The 14183-nt window shown below is 38.4% G+C and overlaps 1 protein-coding gene across 2 annotated transcripts in view; it reads left to right on the forward strand.

Moving 5' to 3' along the window:
- The first annotated feature begins 739 nt into the window (after positions 1–739).
- arhgef39 (Rho guanine nucleotide exchange factor (GEF) 39) overlaps positions 740–14183 on the forward strand; it is a 94138-nt gene continuing 80694 nt past the window's right edge. For both annotated transcript variants that reach the window (XM_084711151.1, XM_084711152.1), the window contains exons 1-3: positions 740–804; positions 4655–4826; positions 7508–7602. In XM_084711151.1, the coding sequence (XP_084567277.1) occupies positions 4677–4826; positions 7508–7602 (245 nt within the window). In that variant the 5' untranslated portion in view covers positions 740–804; positions 4655–4676. The remainder of the gene's footprint in view (positions 805–4654; positions 4827–7507; positions 7603–14183) is intronic.

Raw genomic sequence — 14183 nt, forward strand, 5'->3', positions numbered from 1 at the left:
ACAAAAACAAAAACAAACAAACACAGCAGCAGACACAGGTCTGGAACAGGGATGTTAACAATTATTCATTCATTTACCATTGCTATTAGGAATTTGACCAACTGAAAATATATTGGCTGATACTTAATCAATAGTTTAGACACTGTGGTAAATGTACCTCATTTTTTGAACAATGAAGCTTAAAAGACAAGAACATGACCAAAAAAGTGAGGAAAAAATTTTTACAACATGTTTTATAGCTTCTAAATTATTAATCTATTGATCGATTGCTAATGTTCACAACTATTGTTTGATTGTGATTGTGAATTGGACAAACTTAAGGTTTGATTGAATCCTCCTTGATAATTGATTAAATGTCAAAAATTCAAAAGTAACTAATACTCTGATTAGTTTTTGACAAGAATAATTTGTACTTTTACTCAGGTACTTTTTTTTAAGACCAGTACTTTTACATGAAATTGAGTAATATTATAGTAATGTAACAGTACTTGTACTTGAGTAAAGATATTCAGTACTCTGACCATATTACACATGTTTGAGAGCTAATTCCAATACGTATATCGTCTGGATGTCATGAAATTTTACTGAAAAGGAAATAAACGCTTTTCTTATGTGTCTGTTCCTGCATGGTTTCGGTACAATATCAGTTCAGCTGTGTGGCCACTCAGATATCTCAGGAGGTGTGTCCTGTTCATGTGTCAGTACGCAGCAGCCAATCAGCATGCGCATCAACACCGCAGTCCGGAAGAAGGAAGCTGAAGCCGAAAAGAGCGCCTTGGTTAAAAGTGGAGACGTTAGCTGAAGGTAAGTTGCTTCTTTCTGAACCTACGGAGTATAAGAGACCTAAACACTTCAATGTTGTTGTTTGTCTGTCACACGGAGCGGTACTTCTGTCGCAGACGTGAGTTTGCTGGTGAAAATGTTACAGAGGTTCCTCTTATCGCTTTAATACAGTAAGAGATTCAAACAGACCTGCCTTTTCGAAAAAAACAGGATGAGCTACTTCACGTTTACATGTAACACTGACGTTTCAGAAAAAGACACAAAATTTGGTCCTTTCCTGTAATTCTGTCACAGTGTCTCAGTTGTAATATGCAGGTAGTGGCCATTATAACCGAATTTGACTAACAAAAGAAAAATTTCAGGAAATATCAGTGACATAAAACTTCCTTTCACTTATCCAGACCTGTCTGTGCTTCAGCCTCGGAATTCTTGGAATTCACTGACGGTCATGTCAGGAAAGTCTTTCATACCAGTGTACACAGAAAGCCAGCAAAAACAGTGTCTTAAAGAAAACCTGATAAGTCGTTGAACTTATCATCTGTCAAAGTGAAATGTTATGTTATATAGAGGTATTATATAAGCAGACTTACCAGCCTTGAGGCCTCAAAAATAGGGAGGATTTTGAAACCAAAAATTTAAGTTTGAAAGACTGTTTCCTGCATTTTGGTGACTTTTAAAATACAATATTATTGATATTGCAATATGTACAAATGCAGTATCCCAATTGCCGGACCAGAAACAAGACCCAGTGTTTTTGAAAAATGTATTATAATGTGAGAAAACAGTATTATAATGATGTGCTGTAGTGCTGCAGAGATGACCTGGCCTAAAAATTTTGATGGAAGCAAAGCATTTTTCTTTCATATGTTTATTTTTTGTCCTGCCCCTCAAAGAAAATGGACACAGGAGATTTTACAAAGTGAATGCCCCTTAGAACTTGGGATCTGTGTGCAAACCCAACAGGACCCAATGGGTTTGGGTCGGGTGGGGCCATATTTCTCACATATTTCAAGGGCTTACATTAAGTTTGGTCTGTATTATTATTATTGTTGTTACAATTATTGTTATAAGTAGTAGTAGTATTTTTATTTTTTCCATTTTTCTCCCCAGTTTTGTCATTGCCAGTTCAATTTCCTCCCATGTATTGTTCCTGCCATTGCGAACTCCTACTGTTCAGTACATAGAGGGGAGCTTGTTCAGAAAAGTGTCTGTAAATCGGGTTTGTGCTGAAATATGCTAATGAGGGATGAATTCAGGTTGGGATCAAACAGAATTTTGTCGGGCTTTTCGGGCTCAACTTTTCAGGTCCGATTTTCTGTTCTAATGCCCCTTTCTTTTAAAACTTCCTTTATGAAAGGGGATTCCTCTTTCTTGGAAGCCTGGTTTGTTGTAGCGGTGTTGTTGTCTGGGTGGAAACAGCAGACTGTTGGAGTTGTAAACAGGGTTATACACGTTGAACAGTGGCAGAGATGGCTGTGATAATGAAAAAGGAAAAGAAGGTGTGAAAATCCTGGGAGATCCCGGGAGGAAATAGTGAGAGCGCATTGAAAAACAGGAGTCTCCTGGGAAAATCAGGAGGGTTGGCAAGTATAAATCTAACTGTCAGGGGAAAAACAAATTAATTTGACCATTAGTTGCCCAAATCTCACCTTAAATGTTGCTTATACATTTGTGGCTATCCACACGAATTATTATATTCTCATTATATACAGAGTTATTATTATTATATAAAATTCAAGTCCTGACTGAGACATTGAAGCTGTTTGTATGAATATTTGTTATGTGGTTTAAACTCCTGTCAGAGCTATCATTCAGTTTGAGATTTCTGATTTGAATCTTGGTGGCAGGGGACATTACAAATGGATCATAGAAGCTTCAAACACATTTCTTAATCGATTTGCTGAATTAAGTGTGATTGAATTTCTGCCTTTTTGGTGACTTAGACCGGTGTAAAGACATTTATTGCACAGTTTTATATAATTGAATTTGTACTTTCACATGCCACATTCCAGGTCCTGGCTGAGAACCCTGACCTGGGTGTATTTCATGCTCAGTTTATCTTAATACTTGTTATCTTGCAAGATCAGTAGTACATAATCACTAGTACATAATCTTAAGATAATTATATATTAAGGCCTGGCTGTAACCTGGAGCATGTAAAGTTATTTAATAGTCAGTGTTCTATTATTAATTAAGAAACGTTGCAAAAATGTTTGTGAATGCTGTTAGTTTATATTTCCTAGAAAGGCTGAAAATCAGAATTGGCAGGTCAGACCCATAAAAAATCAGAAATTGGCATTGGCTGAGAAAACTGAAATGGGTGGCCCTCTATGTGTAGAGCTGAACAATTTTGAAAAAAATATCTAATTGTGATTATTTTGATATTAAAGGTAATGATAACTTTTACACTGCTATTCTTATTTTGATTGAAAAATATGTTAAGATGGTGTGATTTTTATTTATTTATTTATATAGCAGGAATCTGTACCAAATGAAGATGTTTTAATAATTATTTCACCTCTTGTGAAGTCGTATTGCAATTTGATAAAATTTTGATTGATTGTGCAGCCCAGCTATCTATGGTTTTGTAGTTGGTGCTGAGGTGTATTATTGGATGGTTCTGTAGCTGGTGCAGAGTATTACTGGATGGTAGTCTCATGTAGTTGAACTCATCATCCACAGTCACAGTGAGGCTCAGCATGTGAGGCTCTCCCAGTGGGAGAGGTGTACCCTGGTTAGCATTGATCAGGCCCTCTTGTTTACAGTGTGGGGCTCCTCAGGGACAGTACAGGGGTTAATTGGTGCTAAAGCTCTGCTCTCTGCCCACTACTCGCTCTGCTAATACAAAGGAGATGACACTAATGAGGGAATGCAGGCAGGACACTGTTTCTGCTCGATGGTAGGTCAGCTGGGGGAGGGTTTGATGATTGCCCAGCTGGACCAGAGATCGACATTATTCATTTTACAAGTAGTAGATAGTGACTAGTAACCAACAATGTTTATGACTGCTTCTGGTGACTACTGTAAAAAAAAATACATGTTCTATATTAATAATTTTATTAGATCTTCAAATTGCTATCCAACAGTCCAAACATTCTAAAGTATTCAATCCTTTTGCAAATCCTCACATTTGAAAACCTATAGCCTGCCAATAGTTTGTACTTATACTTGATTAATAACTTAAATTTAACTTAAATTTCTATTGATCAGTGAACAGACTAAGTCACTTGTCACTTTCAAATAGAGCTGCAACGATTAGTTGATCAATTGATTAGCCTAGCTGATTGAAAAAAATTAGGTGGTTGCTATTTTACTATCGATTAAGCATTTCAGTCAATTCTCAATAAAAATCATCAAACATTTGCTGGTTGCAGCTTTTTAAATGTGAGGATTTGCTGCTTTTCTTTGTCCTTTATAACAGTAAATGAAGAGTCTTTGGGTTTTGGGTGGTTGGTCAGACAAAAGAAGACATTTGAAGCCAACACTTAACTGATTTATTGTGAAATAGTTAGATAAACTGATAATGTCTTTCCTTACGTGACAACTTCAGAGCTGTAAATTTCACATGACTGGCTGTGTTGCTTTCTTGGAAAACTTCTCTGTGCGTTGTGAACTCTTCTTTCCCATTTTAAGAGGAAATTTACACCTTTCTGACTTATGCCCCAAATCATCAGTTGCTGTTGTCACTGTGTTAGTCTTTGTCATCCTTATTTCTGGTATCATTAGGTTTGGGGCCTGTGGTCTTGTTTATTCTGGATTAAAGTAGAAATGCTGACAAGTAGAAGATTTACACCCATTTGTCTGTGGCATCTTGTTTCACTAGTGCAATGCCTGTCTGTAACCCTGGAATGGTCCGATTGTGTCTCTGCAGTGTCCCCCTCATCTCTGTGACCATGAGTTTCTTTGCCGGTCCGTCTGATCCCCTCGGAGGCACGAATATCCAGGAGCAGAGGGAACGCTGGGAGCGAAAACGTAGCCGGACAGCCAGAGAGTTGGTGCAGACAGAACAACGCTACTGCCAACAGCTGGAGCTGGTCACCATTGTACGTACTGTAGCAGTCAGGAGCACTGCTTGTTATTTAGATTTTATTTGAATACTCTGTATAATAGGGTTGATAAAATCAAATATCACAATGACGCAATGAAATTTTTGATCATTAATCAAAGCTCCAGCGATTAATCCATTAGTAAATTCATTGCCAACTAGTCTGATAATTAAATAATTTGTTTGAGCAATTTTTAAAGAAAACAAAAGTTAAAATTCTCTGATTTCAGCTTCTTAAATGTGAATATTTTCTGGTTTCTTTACTCCTCTCTGACAGTAACCTGAATAGCTTTGAGTTGTGGACAAAACAAGACATTTGAGGACGTCACGTTGCACTTTGGGAAACACTGATCAACATTTTTCACCATTTACTGACATTTATTAGGTCAAACAACTATTCAGCAAATTGGGAAGATAATTGACAGGTTAAACGATGATGAAAATAATTGTTAGTTGCAGCCCTGATGCACCTTTAACACTGGCCAGAAAACCCAGTGGGTGAGTGAGTGAAGGTAAATAACAGCACAGCTAGGATACTTATAATGTAATGCACCTTTAAAACCAGGAAAATATATATAATGATATTCAAAATCTTAAATGGTATCTAGTCTCATATAACAATCAGTATAATACCAATATAGTCCCTCGCCTACAGATGACCCTCAGGAGAATTGCCACAATGTATCTTAAAGGTTGTTATAGTCTTTCAGAGGTCTATAAAATAAAAGTCTCCATTTACTTTTCTTGTCAATTTGATTTAGTATTTTTATAACAAGCTCATTAGCCTGTTTGTTACCACTGTACATTCTACATTAAAGATGTTCTTAGTTAAGTTTGGGAAGACTGAGATTTAATCTCTGTAAATACACCTCTCTACCACAACACCCCCATTTCTGCTGACATGTCACCAGCCCCCCTCACACTCCATTCTGCCCTCACTTGTGATCAAGGGCCCAACATACTTAAACACCTTCACTTGGGGCAGCAGCTGTATGTATATGTATATCAGAGGTCGATCAGTTGGTACTGTTCTGATTATTGGATTTTTTTTTAAATGTGATTGCTGATAAAATGAATGAATTTAAAACTACTGTGGCTCTGATGCACCCACCTCTCTCTCTGTAGACAACACTCCGTAGTCTCGCTTGGTCACACGTCACAAGTTACAAGTAACACTGAGGGCTCCTGTGTCACAGACAGGCAGACTGGGGCTGCTCCGGTGAATGACTGGAGCCGTGTTTCAGTAGCATTTATTGCTGAAGTTGTTATAAACATCCTCTGATGTATTTCTGTGCACAAGTGCACTCACTTGTCATCACAGTCTTCCAGTCTTCAGTTAATCTCTGCAGTTTATGAGAAGATCACAAGCTGTTCACTGAGCAACGTTGGTGCTGCTGAACTGGGACTCCTAACTGAGGGCAGGGACTTTGAGAAAAGGACTCAAATTTCATTACATTTTTCAGTTTGAATAGTTTATTTTTTATTTATAAAACTTTGAGGAGCTACTTAAATTTTCACTTGACTTGATAAGAAATGCTTGGAGCTCCCTGTCCTTTTTTTTTAAGATAGTGTTGGAAATCTCTCTTTATTTTACAGGACAGTTCACCTCAAAATACATATTTTCCTCTGGCGTGTAGTGCTATTTATCCATTTAGATTTTTGTAATATGAGTTGTAGTTGTTGTCTTCTCTTCAGTATAACTGGACTAACTGGCACTTGTGGTACTCAAAGCACTAAAAAATACATTTGAAAAATTCAAAACCAGTGTCTCTTTCTAAACATCATGACCCACTCACTAAAGATAATCCACAGATGTTGTTAATGGCAGTTTCATGTAGGAACTAATTTCCCTGTTATAGTAAAGGAAGTAATTCCAGTAGATTCTAAAGTAGTTCCTGTAGTTTCAACTGCAGAAAAATGTAGTTCCTTCATGAAACTGATTGCTCACAACAAGGTCTTTGGATTATCCATAATGACCAGGTCATGAATTTTGTGTTTTGAGTACCACAAGCAGAAGTGTCATTTAGTCCCATTATATTGGAGAGAAGGCAGACATCTTTACAGCTGATACAGGAAATACTACAGAACAAGTACACTTGAGTTGTTTTAATGTTGCAGTGGAACATACTGTACAGTACATATTAACAGAATAAAAGGTAGCATTCATGGTATTCTTCCTCCCTGTGGAGAGAACAGACTTTTTCACCCACCGCTGCAGCCTCATTTCTACACAATTACTCACCCTCCACCCGTTCACTCCAATTAGGAGTCATTTTTAGGCCTAATGCACATTCAATTTGCTAATCCCATTTTCACTTCAAATGACTTGAGACCAGCACAGCTGTCGCTTTATTGTGAGTCTTGTGGTATAACAACATCCCTCTGTAGTTGTGCTTCATATGAGCCCTGCAGACATACAGTAGCACATAATGTTAGCAGTCAGTGTGGGCTGTAGGGCCTGAAACTACCAACCTCTAAATGTTTTGTGCATTCTGTCGTTGGCGCTACGTTAGCTCTGTGTGTTGGTAATTGAGATGTCTGCAGTGAAAGCACCTCTTTTTAAAAAAAATCCATTCATCAAAGGCATATCCAATCAGAGACAGCCCAGTTCCAGCTTATTAATACAAATTCTGAGAAATAACTCCATTTTCCCTCTCTCTACTCTCTTGTTTCTCACAGTACTTTGTGGAGATCTTGAAGGCCAAAGGAACCCTGAGGCAGGACATTAGAGAAAGCATCTTCAGTTCAATTAAAGCCATTCACTCAGTAAACCAGTAAGTATCCTCTGAATAATTTAAAGAAAAGCTATGCTTTGGAGATGACGATTAGTAGTTTGTCTCTTGCGTAAGAATGCAGTTGAGATAAACTTAGTTTAGCAAAGCAAGTCCTTATCTTCCCCATTAGCACAAGTCAATGATACTGTGTTGTAGTGTAGACTGGTTCTCTTCCCTGGTGCGTACATTAATGCATATCAATATATTTACTCCAGTTGATATCACAAGTGAAGAGCATTATTGATACTATAGAAAACTCCTGAATTCTGGCTGTCAACCTGCTGTTGGGGGGGTCAACTGGAAGCTGAGAGCAGCTCATCTCCCCACATGTCTAGACGTCAGATTGATCTTGCTGTCAAGGTGCTGTAAAACATAAAATCTCCAACTGCACTTGAAAGACTTGAAGAAGTTTAGTTACATAAATAAAAAGTTGCTGTTTGAAGTGAGTACATGCACACTGAGGCACTGGATTCAGCTATGGTATCCATAAATCAATGAAGTAGAAAAATAGGGCTCATGATGGGTTCTTGAAAGCTGATACTAAAACTGATATTTTTGTTTCAAAGTGTGGGAGCTGTACTTTGATCATTTCTATGTTAAAGATAACAACATTCAGTATCCTCACTGCCTCTGAAGCCTTTTACCAGTCTTGGGGCTTTAGTGTTAATGGGTGCATTAACACTAAATTTACTTTTTTGAGTTGGAGGTAAAAAAGATAATAGTCTGATCATTTCTGCTCTATATCTAATCAATTAATGATGAGCTGTGTAATTGTAAAAATATTACCATATAACTTAATTTTAGATGATAATAAATAAAGGCCAGTATTCTTTCTTTCTTTCTTTCTTTCTTTCTTTCTTTCTTTCTTTCTTTCTTTCTTTCTCTCTCTCTGGACAATGGTAAACAAAAATCTCTGACTGCTTTGCTGTTACAACTTTACAGTTCACAACTCTTCTGCGTGAGGATGGTTGAAGATCTCCAGTTCACAAAACACTCCTGGAGCCTCAGCCGAAAACAGCGTTGCAGCCAAATCCAGTACAGTTAAAGTGAATGGTGACCAGAACACAAAATGTCTCCATATGTGTAATCTGAGTGTCCATTTACACCATGTTTTTAGCCTAAATGTCAAGTGTAGCCTCTCAGACCTGATCTGTGTGCACACACCTGAAGCAGGTACACACACGGCATGACACGAGATAAACAAGATCTCGTGATACCTTCGCATCTGTGTTTACATGCTACCTGGAAGCGGCTCAGACAACAGAGAGAGATCTGCTCAGAAATAGTGACTTGTTAGGCGCACAGTTGAGTTTGCAAACTTTCAACAAAGAAGAAAATGTCCAAGGACTTCAACATAGAAGAGGATCATCATTTCTTTGCTCAAGCCGCATTGCTTGGGCGAGAGCTTGTGTACCTGCTCCAGGCGTGTGCACGAGGATCAGGTCTGAGAGGTTACAGTTGACATTTAGGCTAAAAACATGGTGTAAATGGTGTCTTTTTGGGTCAAATTTTAATGTCACAGCTTACGGACACTTGGATTACACCACACGAGCAGTATGGAGACATTTTCTGTTTTTTTGTGTTCTTTTTTTACATGTTAAAACTGGTCACCATTCACTTCAATTGTACTGGATTTGGCTGCAACGCTGTTTTCGGCTGAAGCTACAGGAGTGTTTTGTGAACTGGAGATCTTCACCTATCCTCACATCAGCACAGGGGTGAGTAGTCTGCTACTTTAAGTCTGTGCTAAAAGCTAACAATTTTACTGCGCAGTGTTTTGTAATAAAGAGGTCATTTATGTAACACGTTTTAAAAATATTGAGTAAAAAGTTTAACAAAAAATCTGAAATGAAATTAAAATGTGACTTCTTTATATTTTAAAATGATCTTTTAAACTGATAAACATCTTTTGTTGCACAATTCAAATAGGATCAAAAAAATATCTATCTCTTGCCACTGTCTACAGTACATATTTTTTCCAAAAGGTCCCATGGAGGACATCGGAAGGGGAAGGACCTCACCTCTCTAGTGCATTCACATTTTAACCAACACGACGTTGCTGGTGAACTTCCAACCAAGCTGCTCCACAGTCACTCTTGTTTAGAAAACATCTTCAAAATACATTCCTTGAAAAAAACAAATTAAATTCCCTGATGCATAGGCTCAGTCGGGGGGTCATCTTAGGCCTGGTGGGCCACCAGGCTTGCACTACACTGGGATAAACCCGGCATTTCATGCTTCTAGTGCTGAGCTTCACAAACATGCACACACCCATTAACGTCTAAAATTATGTAATTCCGTCCAACATGCAAACCTGATGAATGCCTCTTGAAATATGGCCTGCAGATGCTTGGTGAGTGTGAATGATTGGTTTGTTAGTCTGTGGTAACCCTGATCCCATCACTCTCCTTCCAGAAACACAGATAGACAGATAACCAACATATTTATTATGTATTATTTAGTTGAGACACCATTCATAGATAACAATGTGGACAATCAGCCTCTAAATTTGAGAAACCCATCCGATCTGCTGTCTCCAGTGGGAACACGGGACAAAGCATGCAGAGTTCAGAATGAAACTGCATAGCTTGACAAACTGTGGAGTGAGTGGTTGGGATACCTTTGATTGGGAATTCCATTTCCAGACTAAATAATGAGTGGAGCGGGTTCCCTCAGGCTCTAATCCTCTGCAGACTGACAGGCTTTCTTGTTGAGAGTGCTACAATGAAGATTGAAGTATGAATTACACAGTCTGATGTATTGGATAAATGGTTCCGCAGTTCCCATACATCTTCATTATGAGCCCCTTATTGAATCAATGGTTGAAACATAATGGCAAGCACTCCATTTAAAAAATGGTCCATGGAGAGACAGTGTGTTAGTGCTAGACTGATTTACCACTGCCAAATGATTGATTATAGATTTTCCCATATTCTTTTCACTTTCTTTCACTCTGACATTTGGTAGACATTGAATATCTGTGTGACAGTGCCAGGAGTAATTGATAATAACAGTGGTGATAATTAGCTCTCATAGACGGATATGTAGGTGACTTTCTCATCCCTCTGTCCCACATGAAATATCAAGTATTATATACTGTGAGTCTTAATGCATTAAACAGACTTGCTATAATCAAGGGACTTGTAAAAGGCTGCTGCTGCTTCTGTCAGCAAGTCTCTGTATTCTAACACCAAGTATGGAATATCTGTTCAGATGTATTATAGTTTTCATAGTCTTTGATCAGACAGTTCCTGATTTAAAATGAACATTTACCACTTTTAGACTTTTTTAGTCAGGCCAGGTTCTTGTACAGCTACTTGTATCAAGACAACATTTCACATTTGAGAAGTTTGGCTTAATTTATTAGCCTAAAAGAAACACACATGCCAAAAAAACCCCACATTTTGATATTGATACTAGGGGTGCAGTGGACCGTATCCCTGTTTTGAGTCAGGGATCAGATAATTTTTCTGATCAGAAAAAAGAAAAAAAAAAGGTAGGATTAGAGTTACATTATTTTAAAATTGTACTTGGCTTTGATCTCTGTTTGTCTGTAGTCATCACCATTGTAATGTAATATTAATGATAATAATAATGATAATGATAATAAATATATACATAATGATTACATATGATAAAAATTACACTATAATAATAATACTATACAGTGCAGGGTCCAACATTAATGGTTTCCCCGAATGCCCGGGGCAACTAAATATAACCAGTGGGCAAGCAAAACTTGCCCAGACATGCCCGATCGGGCAAGCACCAACTCGGATCATTTTTTTATTATCATCATTATGTTTTTCCTCTCTCGTTTCTGTTACTATGGAGTCCTGGAGTAGCCAGTTACAGTGTGCCGCTGCCTCCACTGGCTGAGCGTCTCTGCTAACATAAAGATGTCAGATATTAATTCAGACATCATGGTGGAAGGGTCGCAGCCAGTTAGCTAAATTAGCTCATGAGACAGAAAAGAGACAGAATGTTTCTCCCTTCGTGGAAAGAAATATATCTGTGGGTGGAGTACGATGCTACATTACCGGCTATGTACGGCACTGTCTGCAGAGAGTTCCCGGCTAAAACTGATAAGAAATGGATCATTTTTCCGTGGCAACAACAGCGTTAAACAGGTGGCCCAACTGCTGAAAATGTGAAGCAACTCCAAGCGATTCTTCACGCAGGCCTCTGAGTCAAAAGAAAATATCACCAAAGCAAGCTACAAAGTGGCTATGTTAATAGCTAAACATGGCAAACCTTTTACTGAAGGTACATTCATCAAAGACTGTGTGATGAAAATGGTGAAGAACATTTGCCCCGAGAAGAAACAAGAATTTATGAATGTTTGCCTGGCACATAACATTGTGGCACAGAGAGTTGAGGACATATCATCAGATATTCAGAGACAACTGGGGGACAGGGGAGTGGCTTTTGATTATTTCTCATTAGCCTGCGATGAAAGCACCGATGCATCTGACACTGCACAACTCTTGATTTTTTTAAGAGGAGTTGGCGACAACATGAACATAACAGAGGAGCCGCTTGACCTTAAAGGCCAAACCAGAGGAACGGATTTATTCGTTTCTGTTTGTGAAGCTGTTGATAATATGAAACTACCATGGAGTAAAGTTTCTGGGATCATTGCTGATGGTGCGCCTGCCATGGCTGGTGAGCGAAGTGGATTGTCCACACTGATCTGCAATAAAGTCAGCGAAGAAGGAGGTAACACTTTTAAACTTCACTGTATAATTCAATAGCAGACTCTCTGCGCCAAACATCTCAAATTTGATCGTGTTATGAAACCAGTGGTAAAGGCAATCAATTCTATTCGCTCTAAAGCTCTACACCACCAACAGTTTCAGCTGGAGATACACCGATTGCAATTTTCTTAGCTGATTCGGATTTCCGGTTTTTATAAGGGTCTGACCAGCACTCACAAACATTTTTGCAACTTTCCTTGTAAAAATAAATTGGATGTTCATAGTAAGACACTGACTATTAAATATTCATTAAGTACTATTTAAATTTTCTCCAAAGTCCGGGTTACAGCCAGGGCTTATTATAGTTTTACATTAAGATTATGAATCAGCTGAATGTGATCTCGCGAGATGCTGAAAACCAGCCAGTTCCGGTCTCTGGCCGGTCGATCGGTGCATCTCTAGTTTCAGCAGTTCTTGCTTGACATCCAGGCTGAATACGGAGACGTAATATATCACAACAATGCGAGGTGGCTAAGTCGGGGGTCCACAATGCAGCGATTTTTCTCTCTCAGAGAGGAAATTGTACATTTTATGGGTGAAAAGGGGCAACCAATGAAAGAACTTTCCAATCCTTTATGGCTCTAATGCGCTGAATGTTAATCTGCAAGGACAAGATGCAGTGGTGAGCCAGCTGTACACTCTTTGGAACCAAGCTGCAACTTTTCCGAAGACACTTCAGTCTCTTCAGACAGTCCCAAACAAACCCTAACCTTTGAAAGAGGTCATTGACAGTTTCCCACAGGACAATATCGGTGCGCAAATGATGAGTTATGCAACAGCTATCGCATCTCTTTCTGTGGAATTTAACAAACGCTTTTGGGATTTTGCAGTTATTGAAAAGGACATGTTGCTTTTCTCTTCTCCCTTCTCCGTGGACCCTGATGATGCTCCTCCACAGCTGCAGCTAGAGCTCATTGAGGCAAACACCAGCAGCTTTCTCTTGTTGACTTTTACGGGCAGCTGGATAAAGGCAGGTTTCCAGAAATGCGAACATTTGCTAAGAAAATGCTGAGCTTATTTGGCTCCACATATTTGTGTGAGCAGACATTCTCTGTCATGAACTTAAACAAGAACCATTTGAGGTCAAGACTAAGTGACTCCCACTTGTGTGACATTTTACGCATCTCAACCACTGCCCTCAAACCAGACCTGGCCTCTTTACTGAGATCCATATCTCAGTATCACCCTTCTCATTAGTGTCAGCAAGTTATTGGTTTCTTGATCTATCTAAAATTGAGTGTTTTGAACGGTAACATCTGTCACTATTAACAGTGAAAAGCCAAAAACATACTTATGCACTTGGACTTATGACAAGACAAGAGCAAAATTCACTGGTTTTAAACTTTATTGATAACAGACAACTTTGCATTACATATAACTCCTGTTTAAAATGATCAAGAGGAAAAGATATTTATCAAACTCATGGAAATTTAAAGTATTCCATACAGTTCAATGTTCAATGTTATCTGACTCTCCAGATATGAATGAAAGGCAGAATTGTGTTTTTAGAGTTGTTCAAGTCTGCCTGTGTGGCTTATATTTGGTTACATTGCCATTTGAAAAATAAAGATAATTGTGACAATGAAAATTGTTTTATAACAGTGTATATTTGCATGTAACTTTTGTGGTTAAAAAAAAAGAACATCAGAAGGAACTATTGGCCCCCGGGCATCTTCACTTTAAAAAATCTGACACCCCTGCTTTAAGGGGAAAAAAGAGATTTCAATAGTTGTGGTTCCAGACAGATTTTTTTCTAGTTTTGGTCAAAAATGGTTCTTGATCATAAAGGTTGCAGACCCATGTCCTAGGTTCATCAGAGAAATT

This window comes from Lutjanus erythropterus, chromosome 22 (assembly GCF_056507025.1).
Source record: "Lutjanus erythropterus isolate fLutEry1 chromosome 22, fLutEry1.hap2, whole genome shotgun sequence".
Lineage (NCBI taxonomy): Eukaryota > Metazoa > Chordata > Actinopteri > Lutjaniformes > Lutjanidae > Lutjanus > Lutjanus erythropterus.